This window comes from Mandrillus leucophaeus, unplaced genomic scaffold, assembly GCF_000951045.1.
Source record: "Mandrillus leucophaeus isolate KB7577 unplaced genomic scaffold, Mleu.le_1.0 Scaffold55, whole genome shotgun sequence".
Lineage (NCBI taxonomy): Eukaryota > Metazoa > Chordata > Mammalia > Primates > Cercopithecidae > Mandrillus > Mandrillus leucophaeus.
In genome coordinates this window covers 2,929,735-2,949,279 of record NW_012105919.1, presented here as the reverse complement: position 1 = coordinate 2,949,279, position 19,545 = coordinate 2,929,735, and the positions used below count along the sequence as shown (strand labels likewise).

At 44.0% G+C, this 19,545-nt stretch overlaps 2 protein-coding genes across 6 annotated transcripts in view; one reads left to right on the top strand and one right to left on the bottom strand.

The window, feature by feature from the left end:
• Window positions 1-4,831, bottom strand: part of ERP29 (endoplasmic reticulum protein 29) — a 10,888-nt gene extending 6,057 nt beyond the window's left edge. The window contains exon 1 of one of the 2 annotated variants that reach the window (XM_011997897.1): window positions 4,543-4,831. In XM_011997897.1, the coding sequence (XP_011853287.1) occupies window positions 4,543-4,686 (144 nt within the window). In that variant the 5' untranslated portion in view covers window positions 4,687-4,831. The remainder of the gene's footprint in view (window positions 1-4,542) is intronic. The other variant, XM_011997898.1, reaches the window with a different exon arrangement.
• Window positions 4,832-4,940: 109 nt separating this feature from the next.
• TMEM116 (transmembrane protein 116) overlaps window positions 4,941-19,545 on the top strand; it is an 83,738-nt gene continuing 69,133 nt past the window's right edge. For 3 of the 4 annotated variants that reach the window (XM_011997896.1, XM_011997895.1, XM_011997894.1), the window contains exons 1-2: window positions 4,941-5,158; window positions 18,928-18,974. Coding sequence is in view for 3 of the 4 variants with exons in the window: in XM_011997895.1 (XP_011853285.1) it covers window positions 18,961-18,974 (14 nt within the window). In the remaining variant the exon portion in view is untranslated. Of the gene's footprint in view, window positions 5,159-18,102; window positions 18,281-18,553; window positions 18,626-18,927; window positions 18,975-19,545 lie in introns of all 4 variants that reach the window. The other variant, XM_011997892.1, reaches the window with a different exon arrangement.

Sequence of the window (19,545 nt, the reverse complement as noted above, 5' to 3'; positions counted from 1 at the left end):
AACACAGCTGGCTTAAAAAAAAAAAAAAAAAAAAAAAAAAAAAGATACAATGTTCTTGTTAGTCTTTGTCCTTTACCGTGTACTGATGTCCTCTTGGTTTTTAAAAATCTTTAACACTGTTTAGGGACACAAAGGAGGGAGGAAAAGACACCAGAACAGGTCATCTTTAAATGCCAAAAAGCCTGAGCTCTGGAGGCCTAAAAGCAGGAAAGACTTAAAATACAAATGAGTTCACATCCCTCTGGCCCAGCTGGCCTTATTTCAGTTCAGCACATGAAACTTACTCCCACTCAGAGCTTTTTCATTTGCTCTCTGCTGGCTGGAATGTCCTTTCCCCAGTTCTTTTCATGGTTATCTCTTTGTCATTCAAGGCTCAGTTCAAATGTCCCCTGCTACTGGGGACTCCTCCAATCAGACTGTCTAATATGGCTGCATTTTCATCATACCCTGGTATCATTACCCTGCTGTATTTTCTTCAGTGCATTACTCACTCTCTGAAATCCTTATTTGCTTGTTTTCCATCCTCTCCACTAGAATATACATTTATGAGAATAAGGACCTTGTCTGACCTGTTTTCTGCTGTATCCCTAGTGCCCAACAGTGCCTAGAACGTGGCAGATGTTCTGAAAATATCTGATGAATGAACAATACTCTGACAGGCTTTGTAGCAGATGCTACATGTTGGGGAAAGGGAGAAGCACTTGTTTAAAAAGCACAACACGGGATACCTACTTTCAAGGGCCTGCATTTGTATTATGGAATAATATTAATAATTATACGGTGGTCTAACATTAAAATATAATTCAGAGATCTCCACCTTTTACTTCCACCATTCTTAGTTACAAGGGTAAGGCAGAATGGTTTTGAATGGCAAACATTCGCATAAAGAATTTTCTCTTGTTATCTTAGTCTGTTATGTATTTATTTATTTATTTTTTTGAGGCAGAGTCTCACTCTGTCACCCAGGTTGAAGTGCAGTGGCACCATCTCGGCTCCCTGCAAGCTCCGCCTCCCGTATTCATGCCATTCTCCTGCCTCAGCCTCCCAAGTAGCTGGGACTAGAGGCGCCTGCCACCACGCCCAGCTAATTTTTTTGTATTTTTAGTAGAGACAGGGTTTCACCGTGTTAACTAGGATGGTCTCGATCTCCTGACCTCGTGATCCACTCGCCTTGGCCTCCCGAAGTGGTCTGTTATCTCTCTCTTTTTTTTTTTTTGAGACGGAGTCACGCTCTGTCGCACAGGCTGGAGTGCAGTGGCCGGATCTCAGCTCACTGCAAGCTCCGCCTCCCGGGTTTACGCCATCCTCCTGCCTCAGCCTCCCGAGTAGCTGGGACTACAGGTGCCCGCCACCTCGCCCCGCTAGTTTTTTGTATTTTTTAGTAGAGACGGGGTTTCACCGTGTTAGCCAGGATGGTCTCGATCTCCTGACCTCGTGATCCGCCCGTCTCGGCCTCCCAAAGTGCTGGGATTACAGGCTTGAGCCACCGCGCCCGGCCTGTTATCTCTTAATGATAGCTTTAGAAATCTATTTTCCTCATCTACTTCCTACCAGCCCTTGGTGTCCAATGGGCTGGTAGGAATCAGCTCTACCATTACCTATAATTAGGCAACTCACTTCTTTAAAGTATAGATAAGTTCATTATTCATTCATTCGTTCACTGAATAAAAAGTTACTAAGGATCTATCATGTGCCAGGCCCCATACTAAGTGAACACAGCAGGGAACAAAATGGGATCTCTTAGATCATGAAGCTAACATTCTAGTGATGGTGAAGGGAAAGAAACAACAACAACAACAAAAAAAGATACTGGAAATCACCAAAAGGCAAAGCGTGGAACAAGGCTGCCAGACACAACACTAGTACATTTCCCTTTGGTTCAATGGTGATGAAGAGAAGATCTGAAAAGAGACTGAAGAAAACGTTTTGTTCATTCATGCAACAAATTAGTTATTGTGCACCTTCTATGAGACAGGTAATCTGCTACGCAGTGCAGATGATCAGGAACAAAACAGACAAGGAGCTTCTTCATGAGCACATAATATTCCAGGGAGAGAGAAAGATAGCAAAATGGATTTTTAAAAAATCAGTGATGAGTGCTGTATGGAGAAATAAAACAGATTAACGTGACTGGCACTTTGGACTGGGGGAAGATAAATCAAGGAAGAATTCTAAGAAGGAAACACTTAACCTAAGTCTGAATGATGAGAAGTAACCAACTAGCCTTTCAAAGTTTGGGCAGAGAATATTCCAGTCACAAGGAACAACTAGTGCAACACATCCTAAGGCAGTAAAGAGCAAGGAATATTCAAAAGACAGGAGGAGAATGGTTGGGAGATGAATGGGAAGCCAGGAATCAGGTCATGTAGGACTTAGGCTACTGTGTGGAGACTCAAGAGTGGAAGCAGGGAGACCAGAGAAGAGGCTATTGTAATGTTGACCTAGATTAGGGTGATAATAGTAGAAAACACTGTTAGCTTTATGGTGCAAAGTTTCCCTTTGGGTTACACTTGTTCTGTGATATTATCTCACTCCCATGGAGCAGGGTAGGGTAGGGGTGTCACTTTGCCAATAAAGGCCCCCAAAGCATAGGGTGCTGTAGGGTGTGTCTGAGTGTGCCTGACAACCAACCAGCCATACCTACACCTTTTTTTTTTTTTTGAGACAGAGTTTTGCTCTTGTTGCAGTGCAATGGCATGATCACAGGTTACTGCAACCTCCGCCTCCCGGGTTCAAGCAATTCTCCTGCCTCAGCCTCCCCAGTAGCTGGGATTACAGGCGCCCACCACCACGCCCAGCTAATCTTTGTATTTTTAGTAGAGACAGGGTTTCACCATGTTGACCAGGCTGGTCTCCACCTCCTGACCTCAGGTGATCCACCCACCTCCACCTCCCAAAGTGCCAGGATTACAGGCATGAGCCACCACACCCGGCCCACACTTTTTTTTTTTTTTTTTTTTTGAGATGGAGTCTCGCTCTGTCGCCCAGGCTGGAGTGCAGTGGTGCAATCTTGGCTTACTGCAACCTCTGCCTCCCGGGTTGAAGCAATTGTCCTGTCTCAGCCTCCCAAGGAGCTGGGACTATAGGTGCCTGCCACGACGCCCAGCTAATTTTTATATTTTTAGTAGGGACAGGGTTTCACCTTGTTAGTCAGGCTGGTCTCGCCTGACCTCAGGAGATCCACCCACCTCAGCATCCCAAAGTGCTGGGATTACAGGCATGAGCCACTATGCCCGGCCTACACTTTTAAATTCTTGAAACTTTGCCTTGAATGAGCTACAAGTGCCAAGTCCATGACAGGGAATGCTTGAAAACAGGGAAGACTTCAACCACTGGAGAAAACTACTTCTTGGTTTCACTTCCCCACAATGAGTACAAAACTCGAAAATGAAATGACTGGCTCTCTCGCAACACTAAGCTTGCCCATCTCCTAGAGGAAGTTAAAAGCTGCTCGTGGGTGAAGACAGGTGCAAGAGGAGGGGACTGGGACTGCGGTATTGCATTCTGCCACCATTTCCAACCGTCCATTTACCCAGGCCAGGATCCCTAATTCTGCAAAAATGGAAGGGGGAGGGGCAGAGGTAGTGGCAAATTCTTCCATGCCTTGATCCAATTTTATTCATTTTGTTGCCAAACCCAAGATGTTTTCTACAACAGCTATCCCCAACCTTTTTGGCACCAAGGACTGGTTTCATGGAAGACAATTTTTCCACAGGGGTGGGGGGTTGGGTGGTTTCTACATGAACCTGTTTCACCTCAGATCATCAGGCATTAGATTCTCATAAGCAGCACACAACCTGGATCCCTCACATGCGCAGTTCACAATAAAGGTCGTGCTCCTATGAGAATCTAATGCCGCAGCTGATGTGACAGGAGGTGGAGCTCAGGATGTAATGCTCGGTCACCCGCCGCTCACCTCCTGCTGTGCGGCCCGGTTTCTAACAGGCCACCGACGGGCCTGGTGGTTGGGGGCCCCTGCTTTTCAGGGTGGCTGAACTGAAGCTTATTCTTCAAGCTTGCACTATTCAAGATGTATGATATCTGATCATTGTTTGCATATGCAAAGCAGGCTGCAATCCATGCCTGGGGAAGAGGGGCGTGAACATGCAGGCTAATGCGCCTGCATTTCTCCCCGCCAATCCCTCCCCGCTACCACAGCCAGGAGCCCAGTGGCGTCGGCCTCGCACCACTCTCCGGTTCTCGCACTTAGGATTCGACGGTTGGATCTCTTCAGGCACCACCCTCTCCCCCTAGGTGAAGGGAAGGGGAACACAGTTCCCTCGGCTGCATCTTTGCAAGGGAGGATGCAAGTATAAATGCTGCAAAAGCACGGGTGCGCCGGGGCCCTGAAGCGTGCATGCCCGATGGTCATAACATTCCCCCGGCTCAGAGTCCACTAGGCCTGTAGGACTCCGGGAAGCCCTGGGACCATTGCTACAGACCACCTCCCGTCAGCTCCCGGTGTCCAGCGTCCATCCACGAGCGCGCGCTCTTCCAGGCGGCCCGACAGCACCTGCGCGCGACGTCCCACGCCCCTGTTACCTTGTAGAAAGTGACCGTATCCAGGGGAAGGGCGCCCTTAGTGTGCAGGCCGCTGCCGCCATGCGGAACGGAGAGGAGCAGGAAGCCCAGGAGAAGGGGAAGCAGCTGGGAGAGAGACGCGGCGCGGGACACAGCGGCAGCCATATCGCCGGGTTCCGGGCAAGGGAGGTAGGTAAGCCGTAGTGGAGAACGCCGGGAGTCAGCGATCACGTGACTGGGGGGGGCGGGCTCACGCGCGCTCACGTGGACACCCCAGGAGGCTCCCGTCTGTCTAGGGTGAGAGGGTGGGGCCACGTGAGGGGGGGGGGGGGGGGGGGGTGGGGAGAAAGCTGTCGCGCACGCGTACTCGGCGAAGCTCGCGTAGGGCCTGGGTAAAAGGGCGGGCCACGTTGGGGGCGGGAAAATGGGCTGCTGCGCGCGCGCACTCGGCGAGTCTCCCGGCGGGTTCGCCCACTTCCTTTCCTGCTCCGCGTGAGAAGAGGCGCGAAGCGCGCGTAGGAACGCTACAGCAATTCCTTTGCTGCCCTTCCTCTCCTTCGACGGTGACAAGGCCTGCCATCCCTTCTTACTAACTTTGGGCCGTCAGGCAGTTGGTTGGGACCCGCTCCAACCCTAGGTCAGTCTGTCAGTCAAGTTCAGCTGTTATTATCAGTCAGGTTCCGTCACCGCCCTGACCCAGGCGGGCAGTGGCTACGCGGCTTCCCTGAGCTTCTTGGCCAGGCTTGGCGGTTAGTGTGGCAGGCAGGGCCGTCTTAGACCCGCCCTGAGGTGAGCACCTCCCCTGGGAGACGCCAGGCTCCTGGGATCCGCCCAGCCAAGGCCCACCCTCCAGGAACCCCAGACGCAATTCTAATAATTATGTTCCGCAGGTAGACTCGGTCCTTGGCTTGTGCCAGATGCTGGCGTTGCCTGCGAGGCTACGGAATAGACAGGAACAAGACAGTTCTGTGTTGAAGGCAAGCACCTTGTTGGGGGAGGAGGCGGCATAGGAATAATCATCAATTACAGTGTAATTGCTGTAAAATATTATTTCTGGCTGGACGCGTTGACTCACGCCTGTAATCCCAGCACTTTGGGAGGCCGAGGCAGGTGGATTGCCTGAGGTCAGGAGTTCGAGACCAGCCTGGTCAACATGGTGAAACACCGTCTGTACTAAAAATACAAAAATCAGGCGAGTGTGGTGGCACGTGCCTGTAATCCCAGCTACTCAGGAGGCTGAGGCAGGAGAATTGCATGAACCCAAGGGGCGGAGGTTCGGGTGAGCCGAGATTGCACCATTGCACTTCAGCCTAGGTGACAGAGCGAGACAAGGTCTCAGCAAAAAAAGAAAAGAAATTTTAAAAAGACTGTATTTACTTATTGTAAAGAGGCAGGGATTCAGCCAGCCCTGCTCAGGAGCATCAGAGGAAGTTGTAGACAGGAGGTGACTTTTGAGCTGGACCTTGAAATAAGACGGGGTGTGCATGAGGCAAAGAGAAACAGGGCATTTCTAACAATGGGAAAATTATGCACAGGCATATTGGGGAACTGGTTGAGATCAGTCTGTGTAAAGGCGAACTGGGGCAGCAGCTGCTGCCACTCTTTTTTGTTTTGGTTGATTATTACTGAGCTTCCATGGGGCGGATTTGAAAAGGTCTCACCACGCTAAAGAGTTTGGAGTCACCAGAAGTTTTAACCAGGAGAATAAGGTTAGATTTGTGTGTAGACACAGCACTCAGGTCAGCCTGGGCAATGTAATGAAACCTCGTCTCTACGATAAGTAGAAAAATTAGCCATGTGTGTTAGTGTGTGCCTGTGGTCCCAGGTACTTGGAAGGCTGAGGCAGCAGGATCACTTGGACCTGAGAGGTCGAGGCTGCAGTCAGCCCTAATTGCTGTCACTGCACTCCAGTCTGGTCAACAGAGCAAGACTCTGTCTCAAAACAAAAACATTACTCAGGAATGAAGGGAATGGATTGAAAGTGAGAAGATTGGACTGAAGCCAATTAATGGGGTATGGCAGTAGTCTAGTTGGAAGAGGTTAAGGTCGTACAGTAGGACATAATAAGGCTGAAGTGTGGATGGAATTGACAAACTTTTAAAGGGTAGAATTCACAAGATTTGATGAACAAATGCATGTAAGGGTAAGAGAACATATACAATGCATTGTAAGGGACTTACTGCTATAATTAACCATTGTATGTATCCAAAATTTATGTGTATAAATAGTCATCAGTGATAACAGGATCCAATCATGGACAACCAGTTTGATTATATATAAATTTTGAAAGAGTCGTGTGTGTGTGTGTGTGTTTGGGGAAGTTCAGAAAAATTTGAGTTTGCCCTATTGATGGCAGCCAGCTGCAGCAGGGAGGTATGAGTAGGGCTGCACACTCCATGAAGCCTGTGGGAACCCTGCCCCTTCTGAGTTGACTCAGGAGCCCCTGGTGCCATTGTGGCTGCCCTCCCAGGTGTAGGACCTGGGCATCTCTGCAGCCTGCACCCTTGGGGGACCAGCTAGACACCCTACCGCAATCCCTGCAAGCTCAGGAGTGTCTGCTCCCACCGCCTGGCCTCTCTCCACTCTCATGCCCTGCTCCAATGTCAGAGCAGGCTTGGGGCCAAGAATGGCAGCGGGAGGCAGATTGATTCCTGGGTAGAAGAGGGTGAGTCCCCAGTAAGACCCCCACCTTCAGGTCAGGGAGGGCCTGAAGACAGGGGTCCAGGCTGCCAGTCCTGCAGACTGGAGTAGGGACTCGTAGTGCATCTTCTTGGCCTGCCATGGCTGCCCATGGACCAATCGGCATGTACTTCTCTCTGAGGTCCATAAAAGCCCTGGGCTCACCCAGAGCAGGGCAGAGGACTGCCAGAGGACCAAGAGGGCAGAGACCTATGGGTCAACCAGCCTAAGAGAGGAGCTACCCTCTCCGATGATAGTTGGAGATGACGGAACAACCAGTTGCAGAAAGGACCTACCCTGCCTGCTGAGAGCTGCAGAGACAACCTGTGGGCAGAGAAGAGCCACCCTCTCCAGGGCCTCTTCTCTTCTGAGAGCTGCAGACATCAGGACGATCAGTTGCAGAGAGGAGCCACCCTCTCCAGGGCCTCCTCTCTACTGAGAACTGAATACTCGATGGACAACCTGCCTACAGAGAGGAACTATCCACTGCAGGTCTCCTCTGAGCCGCTGTAACGCTCATTAAAGCTCATCTTTGTCTTTTTCACCCTTCATTGTCCACATACCTCATTCTTCCTGGATGCAGGACAAGAACTCGGGTAAAGGCACTGTGGCCACAGAGGTTTCTGGCCAGAAAATGGATACCCCAAAGAGGTGGTGAAACAAGGCTTTATGTAATTGGTGGAAATAGAGTTAAGCCTTGGAAGAAAGAACATTTTAGAGAACAAGTGGAAAAGGAGCAGATGTGGGAATGAACATGATGCTTTGGGAGAATGACTGGCTTGGTTGGAGGGAGTTCTCAAAACGGGAGATAGTAAAACAGTTTTAAGCCCAGGTAGGGGAGAATCTTGAAGTCAAACTAAGAGTTTTCTGTTCTGTAGTCTATATGGAGCTATTAAGAGTTTTAAAATTTCTTCATAAAACATTTAAACTTCTAAAATTATTCACTTCTCAGTATAAGTAACTTTGGTTATACCTAGTTAGTAGAATTGATCAACAGTGACTATCTAGTCATGGTTAGTTTAGAAGTAGGTTTTTATTTTTTATTTTTTAATTTTTTTCGAGACAGAGTCACTTGATCACTCAGGCTGCAGTTCAGAGGCCTGACCTCAGCTCATTGCAACCTCCACCTCCTGGGTTCAAGTGATTTTCCTACCTCAGCCTCCTGAGTAGCTGGGATTACAGACGTCTGCCACCACACCTGGCTAATTTTTTTTTTTTTTTTTGTATTTTTAGTAGAGATGGGGTTTCACCATGTTGGCCAGGCTCATCTTGAACTCCTGACCTCAAATGATCCACCCGCCTCGGCCTCCCAAAGTGCTGGGATTACAGGCGTGAGCCACCATGCCTGGCCTAAAAGTAGGTTTTGTAGAAGTAAGGGAAGAGGATTGGTTGGATAGGGAAAGGAAAAATTGGCACTTTTGCTATAAACTGCAAAAGTAATTGTCCCAATCCTTCCTTTGAATAGCGCTCTGGTCCTAGTCAGTTGTGTTAAGATATAATTAGATTTTTGGGCTGGGCACGGTGGCTCACACCTGTAATCCTAGCGCTTTGGGAGCCCAAGGCGGGTGGATCACCTGAGGTCAGAAGTTTGAGACCAGACTGGCCAACATGGTGAAACCGTGTCTTTACTAAAAATATAAAAATTTGCCGGGTGCGGTGGTGGGCACCTGTAATCACAGCTACTCAGAAGGCTGAGGCAGGAGAATTGCTTGAATCTGGGAGGTGGAGGTTGCAGTGAGCCGAGATTGCACCATTTCACTCCAGCCTGGGTAATAAGAGTGAAACTCCGTCTAAAAAAAACAATAATAATAATAATAATTAGATTTTTGGCCTCAGGACCTTGATGATGATCTACAAAAATAAACTGAGTATAGTTCCAGCATATTTTGGAAGTCATAAAATCCCACAGTTGACACTGATGTGGAAAATCAAAAGAGTTACCCTGGGTGTTGTATGGAGGTGAAGAGGAGGGGGCATGTTGCATGAATGTCCACAAGACTCAGCATAGCAACTGGAGTGAAGAGGAAGAAAAATAGCATGATTGGCTAAGGCAATTAATATATAAACTCCCATTTTTCTGTCCTTAAGCCAGTGAGGCCCCAGTTTCACTGACCTCTTTGCTATTCCTGGTATACACAATGCATGTCCCTTACCTCAAGACCTTTGTATTTTCTCCCTCTGGAACGCTTTCTTTTAGGATATCCACATGGCTGACTACTTGACTTCCCTCAAGTCTTTGCTGAAACCTCAACCTCCTACTGAGACCTATCCTGACCATCTTTTAAAAATTGCTTCTACCTGACTGCCCTGCTTTCCATCTCCTTTCCCCTCATTATTTTTTTCCATAGTACTTTCAACTTGTAACACACTATATAATTTGCTTAGTTTGATTTTGCTTATTACCTTTCCTGTGAGGCCTAAATTTTTTTTTTTTTTTGGTCTGAAGGAGAAACTATTCCATGTCTGTGTCTCAAAATACTTTTGGCTCTTTTTACATTCCCTTCTTGGACCACATGCAAGCAGACTTCAAAAAGTTCATGGAAAAAATGAGATTAAGGCCAGATGCAGTGCCTCACACCTGTAATCCCAGCACTTTAGGAGCCTGAGGCAAGAAGATGCTTGAACCCAGGAGGTCAATACCAGCGTGGGCAACATAGGGAGACCCCATCTCTACAAGCAATTTAAACAACTTTTAGCTAGACATGGTGGCACATGCCTGTGGTCCCAGCTACTCAGGAGGCTGAGGTGGGAGGACCCTTGAGCCCAGGAATTCAAGACCAGCCTGGGCAACATAATGAGACCTTGCCTCTAACAACAACAACAAATCAGCACAGAAGGAGATTATATGTGTTGGGATGTTTATTGCTGCATTGTTTGCAGAAAACAAAAATAATCTGCATGTCCATCATTAGAAGAATTGCTGGATAAATGATTTTATGTGGAATATTATGTAACAATCAAAATGGATTATAACTATTTCTATTAAAGCAGAAAGATATCTGTGAAATAGTGTGAAAAGCAGTGTGTACAGAAACATATGATCCCATTTTTAAAAACCCTGCCGCCTCAGCAATACCCCTTGCCATATATGTGTGTATATATTTGAATGTGTATTGCTGAGCATAGAGAAAAAATACAGAGAAATACACTAGGATTTAACATTGGGTACAGTCTGAGGGAGTGGAGTGAAAGCACATAAGACTAATAAAAGGAAAAAATTATGGCATAATGCTGAGAAAAAAGAATAGAATGTAAAATACTAGCTGCAGTTACTGCAAATTTGTAAAAATGGGATATGCATATAGGCAAGAATTAAATCATTGTTTTAGCGAGATAATAGGACTACAGGAAACTTTTTACTTTGGATTTCTATTATGTTAATACTGTTTTTGCAATAAAATAACATTTAAAAACTCAGAGTTTAACATTCAGGAATCAAGTCACATCAGCAGAAATGTTCCTTCTTTTGTCCCACTTTCAACTCATGTTATTTTGTCTTATTTATGTAGTTTTGTAAATGACCTGAAATATTATCTAAGTCAAAGAGGGATATAAGTAAGTAAATAAAAATAACCTAACTCTTGTCAGTCTCATCTTTTAGTACTGTATATTGCCATTGTGTTAATATTCACAATTTTATCATGTAAAATTAGGATAGTAATAATAATTCATAGGATTGTGAGTAGATGAAATTAGTTAATGCATATGAAGCATTGAGAGTGGTGCCTGGCATAAAGTATGTACTCACTAAAGCCTTTATAATGCTCAGGAATTTATAATGGCACTTCTGCAGGATAAAATCCAAATGCAACAGCCTCCATAACCTAGTTATAAAAGCTATCTAAATAGAAATGCATTTATAATAATACATGTAGCGACTGAACTTTTGAAATGTACCCAATCCAAGTTGAGACATGGAAGTGTAACTACCCACTGAACTTCAAAGTACAAAATTAAAAATGTAAAATATCTCAATGACATACTTACATTGATTACACATTGCAGTGATAATAATTGGGATACTTCAGTTAAATAAAATAGGTTGTTATTACTTTTTGAGACAGGATCTCACTGTCACCCAGGTTGGCATGCAGTGGCCCAATCTTGACTCACTGCAACTTCTGCCTCACCCCAATCCTCCACCTCTGGGGTCAAGCGAACCTCCCGCCTCCACCTCCTGAGTAGCTGGGACCGAAGGCACGTGCCACCAAGCCCAGCTCATTTTTGTATTTTTTTGTAGAAATGGGGTTTCACCATGTTATCTGGTCTTGAACTCCTGAGCTCAAGCGATTCGCTTACCTTGGCCTCCCAAAGTTCTGGGACTACAGGTGTGAGCCACCCCACCCAGCCAATAAGTGTATTATTAAAATTAATTTCAGTCAGGCACAGTGGCTCACGCCTGTAATCCCAACATTTTGGGAGGCCAAGGCTAGAGGGTAACTTGAGACCAGCCTGGTCAACACAGCAATACCTCATCTCTACAACAAATTTAAAAATCAGCCAGGCATGATAGGAGGCACGCATTCCTAGCTACTTGGGAGGTAGAAGTGGGAGGATCTCTGGGCCCAGAAGTTTGATACTGCAGTGAGCTATGATTGTACCATTATAATTAAGCAAGAGTGACAGAGTGAGACCTTGTCTCAAAAAAAAAAAAAAAAGTCACTTATTTTTTCTTGCTTTTTTATGTTGCGTTTAGAAAATTTAAGATTACATATGTGACACACGTTATGTTTCTATTGGATAGTAGCACTTAAGATTTTAAAAATAAGATAATTGTTATATTCTTAATCTCTGCCCTGTTGGTTTTTTAGACCCAAGTACAGTATACTTACATTTATTTCTATTAACTTTTATTTAATACAACTCATTCTGAAGTGTTTAGATCTTTTTAGATCTTAAGTCTGTCATTCCTCACAAGTTTGGTACATTGTTGAGTAAATATTCAACAAATACTGAGTGCCTCTTCTAAGCACTGTTTTAGGTACTGGAGATACTGTATCTCCAGATATCCAAAATAATCTTGTGTAATAATTTAGATAATAGGCCGGGCGCGGTGGCTGATTCCTGTAATCCCAGCACTTTGGGAGGCCGAGGCGGGTCAATCACCTGAGGTCAGGAGTTTGAGACCAGCCTGGCCAACATGGTAAAACCGTGTCTCTACTAAAAATGCAAAAATTAGCCAGGCATGGTGGCTGGCGCCTGTAGTCCCAGCTACTTAGGAGGCTGACACAGGAGAATTGCTTGAACCCTGGAGGTGGGGGTTGCAGTGAGCTGAGATTGCACCACTGCACTCCAGCCTGGACAACAGAGCGAGACTCTGTCTCAAAAAAAAAAAAAAAAAGTTAGATAATATCCCAAATATCCTTGCAACATACAATCAATATAAATATGTCATTGAGATATTTTACACCCTTTCTTTTATACTTTGAAATTCAGTGGATATTTACACTTACAACATGTCTCAACTTGGATTGGCCACATTTCAAAAGCTCGACAACTACAGGTATTATTATAAATAGCATTTTATTTAGAACGCAACAGATAAGTTACCTGCCCTCAAGGAAGTTATAGTCTATTGGGGGAATCCGACAACAAACATATAACCAGGGTACTTGGAAATTTGATAAACGTTACATTTCAGAGATGATATTTGAGCTGATACTTGAAGGATGAGAAGGACCCCATTGTGATTATCTGGAGGAAGGGGCACTCAAGACAGAGGAAACAACTGTTGCAAATGATCTGAAGTGGAAAAATGCTTGATGTGTTGGAGGAATACACAGTGGTAGGCAGACTCTAAGATGACCTCCAGTGATCCCTGCCTCTGGATGTTCGTGTTCTTGTATAATCCCTTAGTAAGATCTATGACCAAAACAATATGCGAAAGGTGATGGGATCTTGCTTCAGTGATTTGTTTACATAAGATTGTACCTTCCATCTTTCTAGGAGAAGATCTTGCGGAAGTCCATATGGCAAGGAACTGAGTGAAGCCTTTCGGTAACAGCTAGGAACCGAGGCCCTCAGTCTAACAGCCCTCACAGAACTGAATTACAACAATGACGTGAGCTTGGAGCCAGATTCTTCCCTATTTGAGCCTTCAAATGAGGGAAGCTCTACCTGTGGCCGATATCTTGATTATAGCCTTTTGAGGGACCCCGAAGTAGAGGACCCAGTTAAGCCATGCTATGGACTTCTGACCCACAGAAGCTGTGAGATAATAAATGTGTATTTTAAGCCACCAAATTTGTAGAAAATTGTTATGCAACAATAGATACGTAATACTCATTTGATAAATATGCTCACTATGTTTTATTTCAAGTCATTGATGAAAATGTTTTACAGAACAGTGCCAAGTCAGTATGCTGGTTCATATCAATAGAAGTCATTGCTAGGTTAATATTGATCAATTACTTAGCATTCACTTAGGTTTATTTGTGCAGTGAATGACCTTAATTATGCTTCTACTTTGTCTACTTTGTTTTTCTTTTTTCTTTTTGAGAGACAGGGTCTCATTATGTGGTGTGATCATAACTCTTTGTAACCTCAAACTCAAGTTATCCTCCCACCTCAGCCTCCCGAGTTGCTAGGACTACAGGCATGTGCCACCATACCTGGGTAATTTTTTACTTTATTTGTTGTAGAAACAGGATCTTACCGTGTCACCCAGGCTGAAGTGCAGTAGTGTGATCGTAACTCACCGAAGCCTCAAACTCCTGGGCTCAAGGGACCCTTCCACCTCAGTCTCCTGAGTAACTGTGATTACAGCATAAGTCATTGCATCCAGCCTGTATTTTCTAATTTTTTTTTTTTTTAGATGGAGTTGCTCTGTCACCCAAGCTGGGGCGTAGTGGCGCTATCTCGGCTCGCTGCAACCTCCGCCTCCCGGGTCCAAACAATTCTTCTGCCTCAGCCTCCCTGGTAGCTGGGATTACAGGCATGTGCCACCATACCTGGCTAATTTTTGTATTTTTAGTAAAGATGGGGTTTCTCCATGTTGGCCAGGCTGATCTTGAACTCCTGACCTCAGATGATCTGCCTGTCTCAGCCTCCCAAAGTGCTGGGATTACAGGCATGAGCCACCGCACCTGGTCTGTTTTCTAATTTTTATTGCATGAAATGTCTCACCAAATGCTTTGTTAGAATTTCAGATATATGTCTAGTAATTCTATCCAAAAAGAGAACAGATTAGTCTGGCATTATTATTATTTTGAGACAGGTTCTCCCTCTGTTGCCCAGGCTGGAGTGCAGTGGTGCAATCATGATTCACTGCAGCCTCAAACTCCTGGGCTCAAACGGTTCTCCTATTTCAGCCTTTATAGTAGCTAGGACTATAGGCATGTGCCACCATGCCTGACTGATTTTTGTATTTTTTGTAGAGGCGGGGTTTTATTATGTTGTCTGGGCCGATCTTGACCTCCTGGTCTCAAGTGATCCTTCCTGCCTTGACCTCCAGTGTTGAGATTATAGGTGTGACCCACTGCACCCAGCCTTTTTTTTTTTTTTTTTTTAGGTAAACCCATGCCGACTTAGCAGTTACTTTTTTTTTTCTAATTGTTTGCAAACACATCTTTTGGACAATTCATTCTAGATTCTTATTTGGGATCAATACTAAGATCCTTGATGTATGGTTTGGTTTGCAGATTTCACCATCTTTTTGCCTTTAATTTAGTTATCACCAGGTTTCTAGCAACTTTCCCATTTTTACATGAACTCTCAAATTTTTCTCAAATGGTTTATTAGGTTAACTGGCAAGTTTTATCAAAATTCTGGAGTGTAATTTGTTCAGTCCAGGAGTGGTGGATTTATTTAGAGTAGTCAAGTGCCCTCTTACAATCTTTATCTTCAGTTCCCTCTTACAATGTTTGTTTTATACTTTATATTCTGAGTATTATCCTTTTTAGTCAGACAGAAACATATCCATTAATCATTACACCATGAATTCTAGCACTGGGCATTTCCTTCCTTGCTTTTGTTCCAAACTTCATTTTATTGGCAATAATGTTACTAAGATATAACTCAAAAGCACTTCTTGTTGCCCAGGCTGGAGTGCAATGATACAATCTTGGCTCACTGCAACCTCCACCTCCTGGGTTCAAGCAATTCTCCTGCCTCAGCCTCCTGAGTAGCTAGCTGGCATTACAGGCACCCGCCACCATGCCCAGCTAATTATTTGTATTTAGTAGAGATGGGATTTCACCATGTTAAGTCAGGCTGGTCTTGAATTCCTGTCCTCAGGTGATCCACCCACCTCGGCCTCCCAAAGTGGTGGGATTACAGGCATGCTCCACCATGCCTGGCCCTAGAAATCTTTAAATGTTATTTTTAGAAAACTTTTTGGTTAAATAAAAATATTTTACAAAGGCAAGTGTCTTTCTTGACTTTGAGTAACTTGCTCATGATAGCAATTTTATGAATATGTGTTAACTTCAATTGATATGTAATATATAGTAGCCCAATAAGTTAAGAATTGGGATAGGTGTGAACTTGCTAAGGAGCTTTTATTTATTTATTTATTTTTGAGATGAACTCTCGTTCTGTCATCCAGGCTGGAGTGCAATGGCATGATCTTGGCTCACTGCAACTTCCGCCTTCCGGGTTCAAGCAATGCTCTGTCTCAGCCTCCCTAGTAGCTGGGATTCCAGGCGCCCGCCACCATACCCAGCTAATTTTTGTATTTTTAGTAGAGATGGGGTTTCACCATCTTGGCCAGGCTGGCCTTGAACTCCTGACCTTGTGATCCACCCGCCTTGGCCTCCAAAAGTATTGGGATTATAGACGTGAGCCACCACATCCAGCTGTTTTTTGGTTTTGTTTTTGTTTTTGTTGTTGTTGTTATAAACACAGGGTTTCACTCTGTCACCCAGGCTGGAGTGTGAGTGCAATGGTGCAAACACAGCTCACTGTAGCCTGGACCTCTCGACCTCAAGAGATCCTCTTGCCTCAGCCTGCTGAGTAATTGGGACCGCAGGCATGCAAGGAGCTTTTTGCTAAAAAGAGATAAAGGAAAACAAAGTAAATATCACCTACTTCATCATTTGAGCTTGGGTTAGCCTTTTTAGAAAAGGAAGATGGCAAGATTGTTTCCAAAGATACTTCAAAGGGACAAAGTACTGAATATACAGCAAGCAAGGGATTGATTTTGATAGAAAAACTGGAAAGTAGATCCCCAAATGTTGGTAGATGGTATAGATGTTTTAGAAGAGAATGCCAAAGAGAAAAGTTATTCATCATTGATTGTCCTGACAAGAGCAGCAGACTAATTTGGCATGGCTGTTCTCTGAACAACATGAGATTTGTTCTTGACTGAAACAACAGTCCTTTGTCTCAAAGCATTTTCTTATCACTTGGTGAAACTGTCAGTAGTCTCCTCACCTTTATGAGGTAAGACGTGTGTGTAGAGGCCTTAAAATACTTCCTAAGACTTTATGCTGGGGATTTCTGATCTAGAAATTTCCTGGTATTTTTATTTATTTGTTTACCTAACAATTTAAGCAAAGTGATTAGAACGTAACCTTTATTTAACAATGTCTGGTCTTCCACTATAGACTATAATCTTTTTGTTTGTTTGATTTGGTTTGGTTTCTGTTTTGTTTTATTTTTATTTATTTATTATTTTGAGATGGAGTCTCGCTCTATCATCCAGGCTGGAGTGCAGTGTCATGATCTTGGCTTACTGTAGCCTCCACCTCCTGGATTCAAGTGATTCTCATGCCTCAGCCTCCCGAGTAGCTGGGATTACAGGTGCATGCCACCCCGCCTGGGTAATATTGGTATTTTTAGTAGAGACAAGGTTTTGCCATGTTGGCCAGGCTGGTCTCAAATTCCTAACCTCAAGTGATCCACCCGACTTGACCTCCCAAAGTGCTGGGATTACAGGCGTGGGTCAGCACACCTGGCCGTGTTTTATTTTGTTTTAGAAATGGTGTTTTGCTGTGCTGCCCAGGTTGGAGTGCAGTGACTGTTCACAGGAACAGTCATAGCACACTGCAGCCTCAAACTCCTGGCCTCAAGAGACCCTTCTGCCTCCACCCCCCAAGTAGCCAGGACCACAGGTGCATGACATTGCATCTGCCTGTGTTTTGTTTTGCTTTGGACTGTAATTTTAACCTGATATGAATAAATTAGTCATGTATTTAAATTACTCTAGTCATGCAAGTGATTTAATTTGTTATCAATAAGGATTTGTAGACTATATGCTATTATAGCTAGATGAAAGATAAATTACTCAAATGAATGGTCTTCCTTCTGCTCTCTTTTTTCCTCCAGTCTTTGTCCAAATTTTATCAGTTCTTCCAAATCCTCTTTGAATGCTACTCTGTGTAGGTATATTCTTGCTGTGCGCGGATCATTTGAATTTTTGGTATTCAGGCCATTTTTCCTACTATATTATAAGCTGTTAGAAGGCTGGGTCTGTATCTTATTTATCTTTATATCTTCCATAACACACTGCTTTGCACAAAGTTGATATTTAAGCATCAGTGTATTAATGAATAATGTAATTGATGACAAACATTAATAACCACCTCAGCTTTTCACTAGTATTACTAAAACTTTATTAATTGAGTGAATATGCAATCTCTCTTTTCCATCACAGGCTTCTGTCTCTAAACAAGGGCAAATTTTAGGGAGACCTCCTTTCTATCCCATTTATTTCTCCCCCCACCCCTTTTTTTAGTTCTATTTCTCTGTTGCAGCTCTATTTGTCTTTTCACTATGACTCATTCTTTTTTTCTCAATCCTGCCCCTTCTGTATCTGTCTGTTTTTTATTACTCTGCCTCTTGCTCCTTTTAATTCCTAATGCCACTTACAACTTTGTTTTCCTGTCACCTGGTCTTTCTGTTTTCGTTCTTTCTGTTTGGCTTTCTCCTGCACTTGTCAGTACCTCTCTCCTTGCCCTCAAGGTACAGGGCAGGATTAGGTATAGGAGGAGCCCAACTGGGGTAGGGGTGGAGCCACCTGTTCACTGCTTCAGGATTCAGAACCTGACTAGGAAGGATCGGCTGCTCAAGGGTAGCTGGGACTGAAGTCCCTATGACCTTTTCACTAGAGGCTAGCATTCTGGAGGACAGTTGGGACTTGGTAAGCTCAGAAGCTCTCCCTGTCTTCCTTTGTGTTCTCCCTTTCTTCTTTCCTGTTCTGCATTTTTCACTCACAGTCTCTCTCTCCATACTACTAACTTTTCTTCAGTTTCTCTGTTTTACTGTTATTCTCTTTCCTCTTTCTTCCTATCAGTGAACTCTAGTATTTGTCTTTTCTGTTACCTATTCTTTCCACACATCTCTGTATTCTCTGTCAACATTTTTCCTACCCCCTCTCCATTTTGTTCTTCCTTTCATTAGTTTTCTCACCCAGGTTTCTTTTTTCTTAAACTTCTGGCCTCAAGTGATCCTTTTACCTCAGCCTCTCAAAGTGTCGGGATTACAGGTATGAGCCACAGTGCCTGGCTAGCTTGCTTTTTTCATTTAGTCATTTTTAATCCACATCTCTATTTTTTAAAAAATCATACTATTTCCCAGAGAAACAGAAATAAGAGAGGAAAAAAGGAGCACCTTGTCTTTCCAGGGGCCCGTTCAGCCTTTTGACTCATTCTCAGGCTTGTAGTACGTTTTGAGATTAGGCTTTGAAGAAAATTTATTCTGTATAGATAGTTAATAATGAACATAGAGTTAGGTTGAATATTCAATGTAAAAGGTTTAATTTTATTCTTTTTTCCTTGTTTTATTTAGGTTTTTCCTGCAATACAGTGGATACAATTTGTCATGGCTACTCTGAGGTATGTTTATTTAATCTCATATAACTAAACTAGTATAAGCACAATTGGTCAATTCTGTAGTTTTCCACATTTCCCCCTCGGGGATTTGCTTTTACTCTTTAGTTAAAAAGAAATGATGTTCTTTATCATGTTGATATCTTCTTACTAATAAAATGACAACATTAACAACAATAACAACAAAAAACTGATTAAAGGTTAACATCTGAACATCAGTGGACAACCTGGTCAACAGGATCAGTTGCAAAATCAATAGCAAAGTGCTTACTTAAGCAGTATCTATACTAAAAATTGGAATGACACAGAGAAAATAGGCAGGGCTGAGCTCACACCTGTAATCCCAACACTTTGGGAGACTGAGGTGGGCAGATCGCTTGAGCTCAGGAATTTGAGACCATCCTGGGCAACATGGTGAAACCCTGTCCCTACAAAAAACAAAACAAAACAGAAAACAAAAAACCATAAAAATAGCTGGACATGGTGGTATGTGCCTGTAGTTCCAGCTACTCAGGAGGAGCTGTGATTGTGCCACTGCACTCCAGCCTGGTTGACAGAGCAAGACCCTATCTCAAAA